Here is an 18,260-nt window from a genome sequence, read left to right as displayed (position 1 = left end):
AGTAATTACTTCTGTAATGACAAGACAGGTGTGTTTGTAGATTATTTTGGGCAGAGATTAATTAAATATATACACAATGTACCAACACACTGGCAAACACTAAAATGAAGAGGCCACACTGAAGTGATAATTGAACCACTCGCTTAGTCACACATTATCTGCAGTGTACAGATGAATATTAAATACCTTGACTGGGCAGACTTCCAGCTCAGTTTACACCTTCATTACAAACAGAGTGGAGAAGGTCAGGGTTTGTTGGGGGGAAAAGTATTTAAGTGGTTACCATGGCAGCTCACTTCCTTACACATGCAGCAGGGCAATGCAGCCCACTCATTGTAAACCACTCTGTACAGTAGGCTATGCAATGAAAGGCAAATTTCTACGCCCACCAAGTTCAAGCATCTTGTAGCTGTTTCTGGGCATCACTCCAGGATAACAAAGTTCCCTCAGCTTAGCTATCTGTGTTGTTGGAACAATCACTGCAACAACACTCTTCCATTGTATTCATCTAACATGTCTACAGGTTGCTGCAGATGTAAGACTCATTCCCAAAAATATCAGACAAGTTCAATGGTACAATATATATATATATATATATATATTCTTTGTAACATGACTGTTTGTTTTCCAGTTACTATCAAAAGATGAGGAGGAGTTAGCATTGTGTTTCATCAATTCACATATACTGTATGAGTAGATACATAATGTTATATCTGTGCTCTCTACACAACACCTCTTCACATATTCACAAACTTCTTAATAATTTAAAATATGTTCATTCATCAGATGACACGGAACAGGGAGGAATAATATTACAAACACCAAACAGAAAACTTTGGAAAAATAAAACAAACAAACACCGATAACTCAGTAAACTAAGTGTACTGGTACTTAACCAGCTTAAAGGTTCCACCCACTCAAGTACATATGGGCTATAGGCCACATCACTAACTGGTATTAAAGAAACAGTTCGGGTTTTTTGATGCGGGGTTGTGTGAGGTAGTCATATATAGTCTATTACCGACAGTAGATTATGATGAGTGCGGTCCCAGTTAGGAAAGCCGACCAGGGCACCATCAGAGTGGCAGAGCTATGAGTTGCTGAGCACAGGGTCACAAGAAACAACGTGTTTTAGACACTTTTAAAAATGCCAATTGAAGATGCAGATACTGTCATCTCCTACATCTATTTTGCACATGTAGTTACTTCAACTTTATATGCATTCATTTGAAATAACAATAAACATTTGTGTAGCAGAGAGGTCAAATTTTTTTTCTGTAAAGAGAAAAGCAATGCCTTCTGGTGGGGAGACAGACAAATCAGCCAAGGACAACAAATCCAAGGACAGACGATGAATGCGGCAGTCTGTTGACCATGACAGACAATAAACCAAGGATGTAGCCCAACAATGACACCAGCCCACATGAATGAATTGTAATGTTTTACTGTAACAGCATCCTCTAGGCTCATCTATCGATAATTATGCTGTCGCACTGTTTCCTTTAAGGCAAGACAAATAAATTCATATAGCACCTTTTATATTCAATTTCAATTCAAGACATAAACGACATTAAGAAAATAAATGCAATATAAAAAGCCACATTTAAATGGAATCCAAGAATTAAAGACATAAATACAATAAAATAGAGTAAAACAAATAAAAGAAAAGAATGAAAATTATTGCTCAGCGACACAACAGTGCAAGGTAAATAGTCCCACATTCAATTCAATAGAGGGCAACGGCAAACAGATGGTTATGGTTATTATGCATCTCTCTGTAGACATTTGGCTTCTTATTGTGGTTGTTTTGCATCTCTTTGTAGATATTTTACAATGCTCTGCACTTCTGTTGATGGTTTGTATCTCCTAGTAGCTGTGTTGTATTTCTTCTTAGTTGTTTTGCGTATGCTGTTGTTTTTGAGGATGTTTTGCGTCTCTTTGTAAACGTTTTACATCGAGTTGTGGTTCTTTTTCATCTCTTTTAGGATGTTCTGTGTCTTTTGCTGGTTGTTTTGCATCTGTTGTTATTTTGTGTCTCTGTGGTTTGTTTTGTCTATCATTTCGGTTGTTTTGTGTCTCTTTTTGGGGCCCCTTGACCTTGACCTTGACCTTAACCACTTGACCTAGGTATGTTGAGCTTCAAAAAGGTTGCACTGTTGACTACACAACACAATACAAAGTCTAACAGCAATAAAGCCTTAACCTAGGCATTTATGAACTGAAACTGCTGGTAGTAAATCTTATTAAATGAATATTGGGTAGGTATTTTCAGCTTAGTAAATCTATATCAAAAGCCAAAGTGGAACAGTTAGGATTGGCTATGCAATGGAACATGGGGTGGTTCTGTAAAAAACAACTGAGGAATGGCCTATTTACAGGTCTGCACTACCCACATTAACAAGTGATGAGTTAGGAGGGGTGGCATCAAAATAACAGTGCAGTAAAAGGAAGAAGTCTCTTATGTAGTTGTGGCTATAAGTGACTTGTTCTAGTAAGGTTCTCCATGAAACAGAGAGGAGAACCCACCGTTAGCGTCTGTCTGCCCACTACCGCTGGATTCTTTAGGAAGCGTAAAGAGGTTTGTTTATGCAGCACTACTTTTGTGTACATCCGACAATTACTGACACAAACTAAGATAGCGATTTTCGATATTTTTCTCAACAAAAGCTACAAAAAGTGGCTTACAACGTCCACTTTTGGAGTTTCAGACTATATCTTGGAATGCTTTTTCTCATTTAAGTCCATACGGGCGAGAGCGGTTGCGTATTTATTGGATCTATTTTCTTTAGGATGGCTGTGCTGCGCCTTTCTCTCCCTCTCTCCTGTGCTAGGCCGCCATCTTGAATTTTAATGTTAATTTCTAAAAAAATGTGTTTCCTGTGATATTTTCGTGTAGGGTGTCGTGCCAAATTTGGATTAGTTTGAAGGAGTGGTGTTTTGTTTCGCGACTGTTTTACAAAATCACCCAGTGAGTATTGTGTGTGTTTGTTCTGTTTCTGTTGTCGACTCAGGACATTTAACGCTACCAACGCGTGAAAACGCTCTGAGCTTAGTGCTGTTAAACTGCCAGCTATCATGATCAATAACATCACCCGCACCGAGCCGCCGATCATTTGACTGCTGTAATAGCTACAACAGATCTGATTTACAACAGTACAGCCTAGCGAACTAACTTTTAATTCGGTTAGAGATTTAGCCTGCTAAGCTAACTAATGGCTTCCACATCAAACAACCCGAGCTAACGCAGTGTTAGCTGCCGTGGTCCAGTGGTCTGCAGGTAGGTAGCATAACCGTAGCTAACGTTACTCTGTGGTACATGTGCAGCAAACTATCCACTGCCGTCGTCGAATATTTGACGGACACAAGTCAACGTTATGTCGTTAGTGAAAGAAAGGGTAACTGCATTGTGTATTTAGCGACTGCTGTGGTGTTTTATTGACTGTGCTAGCTGATGGTGAAGCTAAGTTAGCAGCCTGCTGAAGTTAAGTTTGATGCTAGCTAACACACACCGAGAAGTGCGTTAATGTAGATAATTCATATAGGTTTGTACTCAAGTTTTATACAAGTTTTAATAAACCTTGGTAATCGTGGTTTTGTTTGAGTGTTACGTTTTTGAATACATGATGGAAAATGTCGAATCCGCTTGAGATGTGGAGTTGATGTATTATGGTGTAATAGTGTCGTTAAATGCCACCATCACCATATCACAATCCTTGTAATATTGTGCTTCGGTCTTTGTATTGAACGGATTTATACTGAACGGCTGAACTGCCGATGTTTCTGAGGTTGGTAGCCAAAGTCAACTTGCTTGTTGGAAACTGCCATGATGGCTTACTGCCGGCGTTTGCTGCAAGCTAACCACCACGGCCAAACATCTCCTTGGCGTCGCCTTTGGTTGTTAGCTCCATGCTAACGTAGTGAATGGGTGGAGAGACGGCAGTTGTTAGCAAACAATGCAAGCTGTATTGATAACTCATACAATCTCGGCCTCATCTGTTGGTGTGGCCTTCCGGGTTTCCACAGCCTTTCCCGAACCCTGTGGCGTGTTGTTTTATCGTGGCTAACGTTAGCTTCCGAGCTAAAATGCGAAGCATTTTGTGAAGCATTTTATGCATCGATTACAAATGAGATGATGGTTCTTGCGACGCATTTACGATTTGGAAACTACATCACTCATGTAACAGGCGCATTAACAATTTACCAAAGGTTTTGTGCAGTTATAAATGTCAACGTGATGTGACGTGTTTATGTGATTATGTGGTCCATAAATTAACAAAGCGATACTTTATACGTATGGGTGATGGCACCGGAGACGTTACTGTTGCGCTTGACAGTAAGCCAATGTATTATTTGGGGTTACCACTAAGCGGCGCCGTAGGATCACTTTAAATTTGTTTTCACAGCGCTGCTTTGCTGTGTACCTTCACCCAACTATAGTGTTAACAACAGCAGTCACCACTGGGTACATTAACTGATGCTGTTCAAATTTTGCACTTCAACACCTGCCAGTTGCAGGTTTTAATGGCCATAGAACATTAACTGGGCCATTGGTGCACCTTCATGTAGACCTCAACACTGTTTCCATATTGTTTTCAGATTAGTCAGATGAAGCGTATCCATATGATCTCCAGACAGATCTATAAAGTGATCAGAGACATTCACCATACACTGCATCTGTGAATGAGTGAATTCCTGACTATCTCTCGGTAACTGTATCTCAGTGCATTATCAATCCAATTTGGTGCAATCATATGTTTAGCACTGACCACTTATGATTACAGCAAAGATGCAGTTTAACAGATAGAAGAATTAAGGGTGTTCCTAACCCTGTGAGAAAAGTTCTTGTCCTCACTATGTGGTGAATAAATCTTCTACTTTGGCAGTCTGAGCTGGCAACACATCCTATCCCTATCCTGTTTAGTTTTGTATCTCTTGAGTCTGTGTAAGCTAATTAAATTTTCTTGGTTGTGCATCTAGTTATGTTTATTGTTTCTACTCTGCCTCCAGGTTTTAAACTTTAGACCCCAGTCTTCCCCACTCAAGAGCGTTTCTTCAACTCGGAGACTAAATGCAACTGGACCAGGGGGCTTGTGGGCATGAAGTGGCTGGGCGAATCCAAGAACATGGTATTAAATGGCAGACGACACAGAAACAAGTTGACCGGCGAGCAACCTGTGAGCCAGAGCCAGACTCGCTCTCAACATTCACAGCGGGCATCCCTGCACCACAACAAAACCCACCCCAGAAACCGAAGATGTAGCCGCAGTGAGTTTAGACAGTGTGGAGACAAATGTCGAGATTCGTCAGGAGTTGCATACTCTAACATGAGCCTGTTTTTGGTGTTTACAGGGTTTAATGCAGCCAATCTGGAGGCAGAGAGGCGCTATGTGCCCTCCTCAGGAATGACTGCTAAGGAGTTGTGTGAGAATGATGATCTGACCACAAGCCTCATCCTGGATCCATATCTGGGATTTCAAACTCACAAAATGAACACCAGGTCAGCAGATTCATCACAGTGGAACGGATGGGGGTACAGCCCCTTCACAGTCATATTAAAGCATTCTCATTCATGTGCACAGATGTCTTTTGTTTAGATAAAGTTGCTGATGTACACTTTAGCGTTTGCTTTATTTTTTGCTGTTGCTATGTCCTCACAGATTTCGACCAATTAAGGGAAGACAAGAGGAACTGAAAGAGATCATTGAGCGCTTCAAGAAACATGACAATTTGGAGAAAGCTTTCAGAGCTTTGACATCAGGAGACTGGTCCCGAAATCTTTTTCTCCACAAGACGAAAGCTCAAGAAAAGCTCTTCAAGCAACATGTAATAATATCACATATTAAGCCTGTTTTTCTACCAGCACCACAATTTACTAAACAATCAGATAACTGACTTCATGTTTTGCACAGGTATTTGTGTATCTGCGGATGTTTGCCACGGACAGCGGGTTTGAGATTCTCCCTTGTAATCGCTATTCATCAGAGCAAAATGGAGCTAAAATTGTGGCAACAAAGGAATGGTGAGGACATGCTGCCATCTGATTATAATAGCACCACAGGTGCACTGCTATCACTAGCCCTCAACCACTGAAAGCATTTCTACATTTTTGGGCAACTGTGGTTCAGAAGGTAGAATAGTGGTTTGTTCACCAATCACCAGGGTGGTGGTTCAGTTCTCAGCTCCACATGTTGAAGTGTCCTTGGGCAAGACACTGAACCCTAAATAGCTCCTAATAGTGAGACTACCACCTTGCATGGTAACTCCTGTGATTGATGTGCATGCGTGTGTGTGTGTGTGTGTGTGTGTGTGTGTGTGTGTGTGTGTGTGTGTGTGTGTGTGTGTGAGTGTGAGTGTGAATGAGCGGAAAATTGCAAAGTGCTTCGCATAAAAGCACAGTATAAATGCAGCCGTTTAGCTTTATTTGAACTTCTCTATTATGTCCACCAGTTATAATTGTGATGCACTAATATATGACTATAAATAACTAATTTTTTTTATTTTAAATGTATTTATTACTCTTATCGTTTTGATCAATGAATCAATTGTTAAGTCTATGAAATGTCAAATATTAATGAAAAAAATGCCATTACAATAACTGAGTCCAGAGTGATGTCTTCAGATAACTTGTGTCCAAAACACAACATTTCCATTTACAATGAGAAAAACAGAAAACCTTCACCATGGAGAAGCTGGAACCAGAAGATGTTTGCAGTTTGATTGAAAAATGACAATGAATCTGTTTTCAAAATAGTAGCCCATTAATTTTCTGTTGATTGACTCAATTAATGGAATAATTGTCTCAGCTGTACAGATGTTAACTCAGTCTGTTTTTTACACAGATACAAATCTGTGTGAGTAAAAGCATATTGACACAAACAAATGCAGCCTTCTGATGTAGTCTGTAATTAACCTTCCTACATTTCATTGTTTTACAGGAAAAGAAATGACAAGATCGAGTACCTGGTGGGATGCATTGCTGAGCTTTCAGAGAGTGAGGAGAACTTGCTGCTCCGGCACGGGGAGAATGACTTCAGTGTCATGTATTCAACCCGCAAGAACTGTGCACAGCTCTGGTTGGGGCCAGCTGCCTTCATCAATCATGGTATTACTCTTTAAAATCTCTAGTGATTGGGTGTCATTAGTACTTTCTTGTTAAATTAATTAGTCTTTCTTCTGTCCCCCCCCTGTTTCTCAAGATTGTCGACCAAACTGCAAGGTAGGTTCCCATTGAAAAGGTCTCGCACAAAGCCAAGAAATAATTGGATCAGTTGTTCAATATGGAAGCTCAGTACATTAACAAACAGATTTCTATTTTTTGTTTTAGTTTGTATCGACAGGACGGGACACAGCCTGTGTGAAGGTTTTGAGAGACATTGAACCAGGAGAGGAAATCTCGTGTTACTACGGCGATGGGTTTTTTGGGGAAAACAATGAATTTTGTGAATGCTATACATGTGAACGGTAGGTGTAACAACAAATTCAGTATGAATAGTAAATGCATTCAGCATCTCTTGAAGGTGTTATGTCTTGGTGAGATTAATTAAGAAACAGTGTCACGGTTTGGTAAAAAGGAAAATTTAATCAAAATATGGTTTGTAAGGTGCAGATAGGCGGTGCTTAGCCAATACACCCCAGTACCGGTATAGATGTAAATATGAACTTTATTTGTTAAATATTCATTCACAAGTAAAGCACATTAAAGGGCTGCAACTAATGGTTATTTTCATTATTAATTAAGCTGCAGTTTTTTCCTTTCTATTGAAATGTTTAAATAGTGAAAATTGAAAAATCCTCACAATTTCCTAGAACCCAAGATTATGTCTTAAGAATCATTTTGTCCAGAACTGAGAGATTTCACTGATGTTATACATCTTATACATGACAAAAAAGCAGCTAATCCTCACATTTTAGAACCAAGCAAATACAATCTATTGCTTTAAAAAGGAATGAAACGTTGCCGAATGAACGACCTGTAGCTGTGGTTTTTTTTCCGATTGATTAATTGACTGATTGTTACAGCTATACGTCAACTTTTCATTGATGTTTCATAGAGAATTGAAATCCTGTTTCCATGGTTTCCCAAGTCTAGTCATTGGTTTGTCAACACATCATTTTGTTATGATGATAAAGGGTTTTTTTGTTGTTATTGTTGAGCAGACGGGGTACTGGTGCTTTCAAATCCAAAGCTGGACTGCCAGTGGAAGTGCCGGTGATCAACAGCAAGTACGGGTTGCGGGAGACGGACAAGCGTCTGAACAGACTGAAGAAGCTGGGGGAAGGAAACAGGAGTTCAGACAGTCACTCTGTTGGCTCCCACACCGATATAGACTCTCAGGAAATGCCAAAAACACATCAATGTAAGAATACCCTAAAACTGAATCTGTGTTTTCATGCTGCTGCTATAGTTACTGCAAGGGTTCAGATCCAAAACTCAAACTGGGGGAAGAAATCCCATGATACAAAGCAATGTGGTAAAGGCAGCATTCCAGAACTGTATTGATTAATTACATACATTTGAGCTGGGCAATAGAATTAGTATTGTAAAACAAAGAACAAGGAATGTCTTCATGTTACAGATTCTTGCAGTCATATGCAACTGTATTGTATGTAAATATCTCTAGATTGCAGTATTATATTGTATATTAATATTGGAGGAAGGTGTAAAGCACACCCAGCCAACGTATGTCCAGATACATTTCTTACATTGTTTTCAATGCATAATATTCAACATTTTACTTCTTCTCTCCAGCTGCCAGAAAAAGAACATCCTCATCATCTGGCCTGAAGTATAAAAACAGGACTCAAACCAGACAGACTTTGTCAAGAGCCCTTACTACCTCATGTTCAAAACAAGGTCGTGTAAACAATAACAGGGTACCAAAGAGACTAAAATCCCAATCCAAGCCTTCACTAAGTAAAGTCCAGTTGCGGTGTCGCAGGAGGGGTGCAGAGCCCAAGGCGTTGGCCAAAGGAGAGACTTGCCAGCTGGGTCTCAGGGACTCAAAGGTGTCGCTGTGTAAAGGTGTCACCGTCAAAAAGGAGATGAATGGACAGGAGTTGGTGCAGCAGACACTAGGCCAGCGGGGCTGCCTCACCCGTCATGCTGCCAAGGAAAATGGCAATCTACCAGTTGTGCAAAACAGTGAGGGTCGTCAGTGTTCCACGTACAGAACTCGCAGGTCCACAAGGACCCTTGGGAAAGCCCAGGAAACGGCAGCTGGCGTTAAGCTGGAGCCTAGTGCTATGGACGGATTGAGCCCAGTCCCTGGTGGAGTGGTCATTAAAACAGAGCCAGCTGACATGGAGGAGTATCTCTGCCAAGGAGTGGGACTGGAGCAGCCGGCATTAGACACTGGCTATGCTAGAAGAGGCTCCTGCACCAGGCGGAAACGGCCGACACGGCTCAGGACCGAGCGGACAATTAAATGTGAGGACTCATATGGTGAGCCGTTCATGCCGGTGGCTGCTGGCCACACCGCTAACTTCTCAGACTGTGGCAGCGTGCTGTTGAGCTTCGCTGACCGACACAGGGACTACAACGGGGTTGCCAATGGCAGCAAATCCATCCGCAGGGACAAGAGTAAGAGCGGCTGCCGATCGCAGGATAAGGGTAAAAAGAAACGTCAGATCACACGATATGATGCCCAGCTGATCCTGGAGAACAACACAGGCATCCCCAAACTGACGCTCCGCCGGCGGAGGGACAGCAGTAGTAGCAAGACCAATGACCCCAACGATCCCATTGGCTCCTCCAACCTTTCTGCCTCTTCGGTCAACTCGGCCTCTTCCAGCAAAATCAGCATCAAGTTCAGCAAGGACCACGATAAGGACAAAGGCAGCTCATATATAGCTAAACTGAATAATGGCTTTGCCCCTGTGGTCCACAACTCCACCAAGCTGAAGATCCAGCTGAAGAGAGAGGACGATGCACGGAGAATACCCCAGACAAAAGCAGAACAGATGTCCTATAATGGGGACATGGGTCAGAGTCTGGAGGCCAGGAATGGTGGACATCGGACCCAAAAGGTCCTGCCGGACCCTTCATCTGAAGAGGACAATGATGAGGAAGGGGAGGACGACGATGATGACTACTTCGACAATGAGTTCGAAGACGATTTCATTCCACTTCCTCCAGCAAAGCGGCTCCGACTCATTGTGGGTAAAGACTCCATAGACATCGATATCTCCTCCAGGAGGAGAGAGGATCAGTCTCTGAGGCTCAATGCATAAGCTGTGGAGCTCATCACTTCCACCTTTCCCTGTATATAAAGATGACTCGCTAATCAACTGTCGTGTTGATGTAAAAGAAGTACAGTAATTTAAAAACAAAAAAAAATTGCTGAAAAATTAAAAATCTGAATGAACGTTACTAGAGGGTGCTGTTAAACCTAAAACAAATCTCTGTTATTCACTTCAGTTGTATTCATCAATAAGTGTAATTTTAGTTCTTATTAAGACAAATTACATTGATCAAGCAAAAGTTCACTCATCCAGTTCACATCCTCTGGCATCATTAACTGCGTCATCTTAATGTTTCTGAATCATTTTGCCTGGTCTTAAGTGAAAAACGAGAATTTGTTTTAAGTTCAACTCTTCCTTTTAGTGAATGCACTTGTTATATTCATAATGGACATGGATATTGTAGAAAGTGTACAGTATGGTGACTATCCCCTCTGTCTCATAGGCAGGTTTTTATTGAACTTTGATTTTTGTCTCATAGTTTGTAATTTTTGTGTGGCAGACCATGCTGAACATGCAGTATGGTGTGGTTAGTCCAGAGGCATTATAAGATCAGTCAGTCAGTTCATTTGGATCCAGGTGCCATGTTCTCATTATCCCAGTAGTTTTCCTGGTCGAGGAACCACTTGAATTTCAGTAATTCATTAATTATCAGCGCAAGTTAATCATGTGTCTCTCTGTAGAATTCAATCATATCATGTAAAACATTTGTGTGATGCTCCTGTGAATAATGAAAGTTGTTCGAGCAGAAATTACACTTTTTTATATTACGCACCAAAACCAAGTTAATGTGTTGCAGGCCACTGACAAAATTGCACATTAAAGAGGAAAAACAGGATGAATTGTGAACAGTAACAATATGCATGTGGAGCTAGCGTGTGTATTCAGTTATACTGCAGTTGTCACACATTCATAACATGAAAGAACGCTCAGTTGTAATGTCTTTGCACAATTATTTTCCAGTATCGACTCCCAGCAGTTCGTTCAAGAGCGCTGTAAATAAAGTCATAAAGCTGCAGAATTCCAAGAAATGAAAGCACACAAGGTTTTGTAATGGACCAGTGTCTGTCTTTGTTTTTGGGGGGCTACTGTATAATGACAACATGGCACACATGGTAGTTTCAACCCTTTTAAGCAATTGAGAACATAAACCAAATCCACATATAAAGGCTACCTATATGCTTTTTAAATCTCTCAAAGTAATGTACAGAAAGACTGGCTTATGTCCCCCCCCCAGCTGAAATATGACATTTATTTCCTCTCCAGTTAAGACTCACTTCTATTAACCTGAATCTGATTTTTGAAAGCAAGTTAACTAGAGCTACAACGATCGGTTGATTGACAGAAAAAATTTGATAATCTTTCCAAATAATTTTTTTGTAAAGAAAGTATGTCAAAATTCTCTGGTTTGAACTTCTCACGTAAATAATTTCTGTTTCTTCTGTGGCAGTAAACTCGGTATGTTTTTGTTTATGACTGTTTACCTGACAAAACGGCATTTGAAGATGCCACCTTGGGTTTTGGGAAATTGTGGTTGGCATTTTACATAATTTTCTGACAGTACACTGACCAAATGACTAATTGGTTAATCAATAAGAAAAAGTAATTGCTAGTTGCAGCGCTGAAGTTAACAGATGTCCATCAACACTAGAGTTTTGAGGAAGAAAATCACATCGTCTGAAATGTTCTTACTAGCATAGAATCATGTATTCTTTTCTCTGTGGTGCTACTTTTTATTTCCATACTCTCTGTTTGAATTTCTGTCCTGTGTAACTGTATTGGTAGTTGGTGGCAGCATTAACTTTAAAAGGCCCAAATTCTGTAGAGATACATCTTTTACACCAGTAATACACATTTTTATCAGTTTTTATCTGTAGCCTGTTTAAATGCATCTTTTTTTTTCCTCACAGGAGCGCGTATGCTTTCACTTTGTTAGTTTGCAAATAGGGAAAAATAACTCTATCCAACAGCATTAGGTGCCTTAACAAAGAGCTTTTTTGACACATTTAGACCAAATTTGTAACGCAACTAATCAATAAGGAATGAAAATGCTAAGCCATCTGCTTCCCCCCTGAAATACTCACACAATTCAACACAAGTCCACCGTCAGTCCTTCTGTATATTATTTTATGTTTGTTGTGTGGAAGTTAATGAACTGCCCAACAGACAAAGGGATCAACAGAGATTGAATGTTAACCCACTTTTCCTGTGTTAATATGTACTGTTCATATCACCAGCAGCTACTCACCGTTCTGAACCTGGCTCAGTCTGTCCTTCCCCTTTGTCGGACGTCTCCATCCTACACTGTAAACTGTTCCAGGTGTACCGTCTGTGTGGTCTTTGTCCAATAGACAGCTGTCAAGATTTCCAATTGATTCAAAAAGTTAAAAAGAAAAAAAAAAAAAGAAAAAAAAAGGCAAAACAAATGTGAATAGTTTGCGGACATTTTAGTGTGTTGCGTGGGTAGTGGGAAACATGTAAAGAGAATTAAAAATGGGCAGTGCATATATTGTCCAATATGTAAATCATGTGAACACATCTTGTACTTATTTAACAGTTTTGAATACTTGAAAACTATATAAAGTTTCTTTGTGACTCTTGTTTCCTGAGCCTGTCCTGAGACTTGCTGGGTCTTGATGAGAAAGTGTGCTTTTTATGATGAAAACCAGAGCTGTGTCCCAAATCTATATTATCATACTGTTATTGTAAACAGAAAATTATTATTAATTATTGCAGGTGTCATATCAAACTTTTAAAGACCTTTCATTTGCTTTCGATCTTCCTGGGGCTTTCTGACCCCCATCTACAATTGATTTTATTTTTCCCCCTTCGTTTCCTTTTTGCATTGCAGTGGCACTCAACAAGTCGACTGTTCAGTATATGTAATGCCCAATTTAAATATACTTAATTTTGGCACTTTTCCTGCTTAGAATTAGTGTGTAGTCACGGGTTTGGACATGGCAGAACTGTCTATCTAAATCACAGTGTAAACAGTTTCGGTGGCAGCACTGTACTGAAGTGGTTGTATCTTTCCAGTAGGGTTAAGTTATATTCTATATTATTCACAAATCCAATGAAAAGACCAAAACCAACGTCCCTACCCTTTCTGTAGCTTGAGGCTCTGAGCATATTGGTTCCTACTGAAAACTTAAATCTTTAAAAACATGTCACAGCGAGTATTTCAGACAGCACGATGGTTTGTGTGTGTGTGTGTGTGTGTTCGTGTGTGTTCGTGTGTGTAATTGAGTCAAAATAAACCACTGTGTGTGTTAATGGTAACGAAGGAAAATGTCACCCAGTGCAACAGTGTGACTCACTGATGTGTTTTTAATAGTTTTTGAACAACAATGGAGCTCCATGACTCAGAGGAATAAGATCATTAGTGGTTTTTGTCTTTTCTTGAGTTGAAAATAAGAAAAATACAGATAATCACAGGCTGAATCATTGAAATTCTGACTGTCAGGAAAAAGAAAGCAGAGAACTGTTAAAATATTTAATCATCATTGTTTCGGTTTTACCACTCATAACTTCACTGTTTTGATTCACTCTCTGCACTCTCATAACTGTTGTTTCCAGCAGCTGTTTTGAACTAAAACACTGATAAACCCACTGCAGATTTAGCAGCTAAGTAGATGGATATATTTCACAAACCGCAACTAAAAAAAACTGTAAATATGGGTCTTGCATTCATGAGGTGGACACAAACATGATTCGAAATGGATGAAAATATAATATTATTGTGTCTACTGGATAAAGGAATAAGCAACTGCTTGATAATTATTTTTTCCATGCAGATTCTTTTTTTTATTAATGATTATTATAACTGATTAAGAACCTTAAACTTGAACTTAAATCTTAAACTTTGTTTGTAAGATACAGAGAATTAATTGAGAAAAAAAAAAAGCAAATTTTCCAATAAAATAAGACAATTAACAACACATTCTATACATTTGTTGTTGATATTGTCATAGTAACTAATAATAATTAAATCGTAATATGTATTTTTTCCAATTTTAAATATCCCTAATACGGTAGCTTTGACCTGAGGCTGTCAGCCAATCAGGAGCTTCCTACCAAAGCTGTATCCAATCAGATTCGACGGAGCGCTATTTGAAAGCTGCTCGTGTCTCCGTCGATTACCTGCAAACCTCGGTGTTCACGGATCTCGTCGGTACCTGTGTCTGTTGTTGCTTGAACTTAATCACTGAGTCGTTTCTCTCAGTCACAGTTTGGCGTCTCTTCTGCCGCGGTTCAACATGTCGTCTGTGGAAGTCCGTCCTGTGGTGAGTAAACTGAGTTTATGTCGTTGTTTTTACTGTTTAGTTGATAGTGAGGCTGTTCCTCTGTTCACCGCCTGCCTCCCCGCATCGCCTCGTTTGTCTCTGCTTTTATAACCGTAAGAGACGGGTTATCTGTATTTGTTAGGTTCGTAATAATTTTACGGTTTTATTTCCTCATCTTGTAGCAGCGGCCAGCCGCAGTGAACCCGATGAAGAGGGGTAAAGCCCCAGCAGCGGGTCAGATGAGAGCTGTTCTCGGAGAGATGACTAACTTTCCCGGAGCAGCGGTCAACACGAAGGTAACAACATGGCGGAACAACAGTCTGCTTCACTAGCTGTTCTACCTGCTGTTTGGAGCTCCTTTTTTTTTGAGTCTCACGATAACCCCAAGACAAACGGGAACACAAGCTGCACCATTTGTCCAAAAGTATGTGGACACCTCTCAGGTCAAGGCCACTGGAGCCTCAGTGCAGTGAAGGGAAATGTTATTGCTGCAGGAGGCAGTGATGTTTTATCTAATGTGTCTCGTTTCAAACATGACACTGCCCCTGTGCACAAGTGCCATGAAGAAACCTTTTTTCCCCACTTAAGTGTAGGTGTTAGCCAACCTGAACCCTTATCCAGCAACAGAGGTCAAAGCTCACTGATGCAGAGCTGGCGCTGTTTGACTATTCGATCACTTGTTAAACAAATCTTAACTGGTCAACTATTGAAATTGTTTAAGTCATTTTTTAAAAGCAGAATGTACATTGGCTTCAGCTTCTCGGTTGTGAATATTTAACTATTTGAGTGAGACAAGACATTTGCATGTTAACTTGGGCTTTGGGAAAATTGTGAAAGGGTTTGTTTTTTTGTTTAAACAAGACTTGCAGACCAAAACTTTTTCTGGGGGGGAAAAAAAAAACTGCATCTGAATTGTTTCCTCAGAGGAGGGGACCAGCCAAACCATCTTGTGCCCAAAAACCCAAACCAGCTTTGGTGGTGCCCCCAGCGGTCGTGGTCAAGGTCCAAGCACCTGCAGATCCTGTCCCACCAGTTTCAGAGGAGTCCGCTGACGTGTCCATGAAGGAGAATGAACTGTGCCAGGCTTTCTCTGAGGCGCTGCTCACTGTGCACGATGTGGATGAGGAAGACGCGGACAGGCCGCAGCTCTGCTCAGAATACGTCAAGGAGATCTATAAATATCTGCACGTCCTTGAGGTGATTTATTCTCCCCTCAGCCAAACTCGCTGCGCTCATCTTTGTTTGTATTTTGTTTTTAAAAGCTTGTTTGTCTCCACAGGTGCAGCAATCTGTACGAGCCAACTACATGCAGGGTTATGAAATCACTGACCGCATGCGAGCTCTTCTGATCGACTGGCTGGTCCAGGTTCACTCAAGGTTCCAGCTGTTGCAGGAGACTCTGTACCTCACAGTTGCCATCCTGGATCGTTTTCTGCAGGTGAGGGCTGTCTCTGTTGTCTCATTTGGCCTCAATCAGGAACCAGTCATATCAACAGATTAATTCTGAAGTCCAATGAATGAGTGGTTTAAGAGAATTTGTGGTGTATTTTCTTGTACTTGGACTGTTCTCTTGGTTATGAACAAAATAAACGCATAATCAGACCTCTGTTCAATCTTGGAGGTGGTGATTGCACTCCTAATGAACAGGTGGTATCATCATTCAGTGACTTCAACTTGGACACAAGCCTCAGGGGGTGAAAACTTTAGGACAAGAATATGAAAAGTTATCAAATGAGGCTTCCTCCTTTTTTTTTTTTTTTTTTTTTTTTTTTTTTTTTTTTTTTTTTTTTTGGAGCTATGCAAATAAAGTCAATCCATTCCTGCTGTCCTTAGGTTCAGCCAGTCTCTCGCCGAAAGCTGCAGCTTGTTGGTGTGACCGCCATGCTGGTGGCTTGTAAATATGAGGAGATGTACGCTCCAGAGGTCGGAGACTTTGCCTACATCACAGACAACGCGTTTACAAAGTCTCAGATTCTGCAAATGGAGCAGCTGGTTCTGGAGACACTCAAGTTTCAGCTGGGACGTCCTCTTCCACTGCACTTCCTCAGGCGGGCTTCAAAAGTGGGGAATGTGAGTTTTTGCATGAATTATCATGGTCAAATGAGGTAAACTGCTTTAACATTGCATTCCTGCTATTATTATAAATAAATTGTCTTAAGTTTACACATTAACGTCAGTGTCAGCTAAAGCGCTTCAGAGATGAGACTTGCAATCAAATGAAAATGGACATAATTATGAAGGTACAAGTTAATAAATAAAAGCATAGAATGACTTTTGTAATGTGCACAAAACAACCAAGACCATACAAGACTTCCTGATTGCTTCACTCAAGGCTAAAGAGACGTGTTGGGTTTTAAAGGGATCGTTGGAGGGGGATGATGTGATCATTAGTTTAGAGCCAACTATGGAAAATACCTTGGACTTTAACTGAGTGTGGAATAAAGGGCACAGAAGTATTTTAAGTGTTTAACAAATTGTTTATGAAATCGTCCAAGTGCTCAGTGTTGTGGATGTTTCTGTCTCAGTCTGATGTAGAGAGACACACACTGGCCAAGTACCTGATGGAGCTGACCCTCCTCGACTACGACATGGTGCACTATCGGCCCTCTGAGATTGCAGCTGCCTCACTCTGTCTCTCTCAGCTGCTGCTTGAAGGGCTGCCCTGGGTTAGTTTGAATTCAAGTGACTGGTTTAATAATTATAATTTGTCTCTGCTGCTGTAACCAAACTGTTGACTTGTTCTGCCCTTGTCAGTCTCCTACACAGCAGCACTACTCTACTTATGACGAGGCCCACCTTAAGCCCATCATGCAGCACATCGCCAAAAACGTTGTGAATGTGACTGAAGGGAAAACAAAGTTCCTGGTAAGTTTGCTGTCAAAGAGTTTATGGTTTTGTGTAAAGAGATGAAACGGTTAAACGATGTGTTTCTCTGCAGGCTGTTAAGAACAAGTACTCAGGCAGCAAGCTGATGAACATCAGCCTCATCCCTCAGCTGAAGTCGGCGCTCGTCAAGAAGATGGCGTCTCCTCTGCTCAACAACCCCTGAGGCGAACTTTGCTGTTTCATCAGTGGACATTTCACTTGCACTTTATTTTAGATTGTTCACAACCTGTGGAGAAACTTTTTAGTTTAATAAAATGTTTTTATGATTTTTAAGCCAAGCATCATGGTTTGTTCAGAATTTTGGCTGTTAATTCCATAGTTTAGGTTTTTATCAGTCACTTTTGCCAAAAACCTTTCATTCTCAGTTGTCTTGCTAGATGGAGAACTTTCTGAGCTGGGTTGCCCCCCACCCCCAATAGTTGACATTTTTCTGCCAAATCTGGAGTTATAGACTCTTGGACTCCTGCTCTAAAAACAAATCTTTGTCATGTTTTATTTAAATGAAACAGTCTGAGTTAAGAGGGGTAACGAGTCAAAAACTACTTGTTCTTTAACAATGTATTTTTCATATTTCAAGATTTACTGTTAACTACTCGGATCTCTTAGCAAATACATGAAGTAAAAACATTTCCGTCTGAAATGTACTGGAGTAGAAAGTAGCTTAAAATGTAAATACTCTAAAGTACTGTCTTTAAAAACAGACTAAATGTACTTGGTTGTGACATCTGATGTTGCCGTTTGTAGAACAGATCAGGCCACTGTGGTACGACGTAAACCCAGTGAGAAAAGAAATCCTGGCTGTGAGGTCAGCAGCTCGCATAGTGTCATTAATCCTTAGCATCACTCATGTTA

At 40.5% G+C, this 18,260-nt stretch overlaps 2 protein-coding genes across 4 annotated transcripts; both read left to right on the top strand.

The window, feature by feature from the left end:
* Positions 1-2,430: 2,430 nt before the first annotated feature.
* Positions 2,431-12,839, top strand: kmt5b (lysine methyltransferase 5B). 3 transcript variants are annotated; one of them, XM_056376167.1, is made up of 10 exons: positions 2,431-2,578; positions 5,008-5,265; positions 5,350-5,497; positions 5,658-5,823; positions 5,910-6,019; positions 6,936-7,102; positions 7,197-7,216; positions 7,325-7,461; positions 8,158-8,357; positions 8,750-12,839. In XM_056376167.1, the coding sequence occupies exons 2-10, from the start codon at positions 5,097-5,099 to the stop codon at positions 10,228-10,230; spliced, it is 2,598 nt and encodes an 865-aa protein (XP_056232142.1). In that variant the 5' UTR covers positions 2,431-2,578; positions 5,008-5,096; the 3' UTR covers positions 10,231-12,839. The 3 variants fall into 3 exon arrangements, with proteins under 3 accessions (XP_056232142.1, XP_056232124.1, XP_056232134.1); XM_056376149.1 differs by lacking the exon at positions 2,431-2,578 and adding an exon at positions 2,793-2,968; XM_056376159.1 differs by lacking the exon at positions 2,431-2,578 and adding an exon at positions 3,001-3,277.
* A 1,425-nt stretch (positions 12,840-14,264) lies between these two features.
* On the top strand, positions 14,265-17,681 carry ccnb2 (cyclin B2). The gene is made up of 8 exons (XM_056384271.1): positions 14,265-14,522; positions 14,705-14,818; positions 15,447-15,719; positions 15,802-15,960; positions 16,356-16,592; positions 17,048-17,188; positions 17,277-17,387; positions 17,461-17,681. Exons 1-8 carry the CDS (start codon positions 14,496-14,498, stop codon positions 17,569-17,571), a joined length of 1,173 nt encoding a protein of 390 aa, XP_056240246.1. The 5' UTR covers positions 14,265-14,495; the 3' UTR covers positions 17,572-17,681.
* Positions 17,682-18,260: the final 579 nt, after the last annotated feature.

The sequence above is a fragment of the Seriola aureovittata genome, chromosome 1, assembly GCF_021018895.1.
Source record: "Seriola aureovittata isolate HTS-2021-v1 ecotype China chromosome 1, ASM2101889v1, whole genome shotgun sequence".
In the NCBI taxonomy this organism is placed as follows: Eukaryota; Metazoa; Chordata; class Actinopteri; order Carangiformes; family Carangidae; genus Seriola; species Seriola aureovittata.
This window is presented reverse-complemented; position numbering and strand designations above follow the sequence as displayed.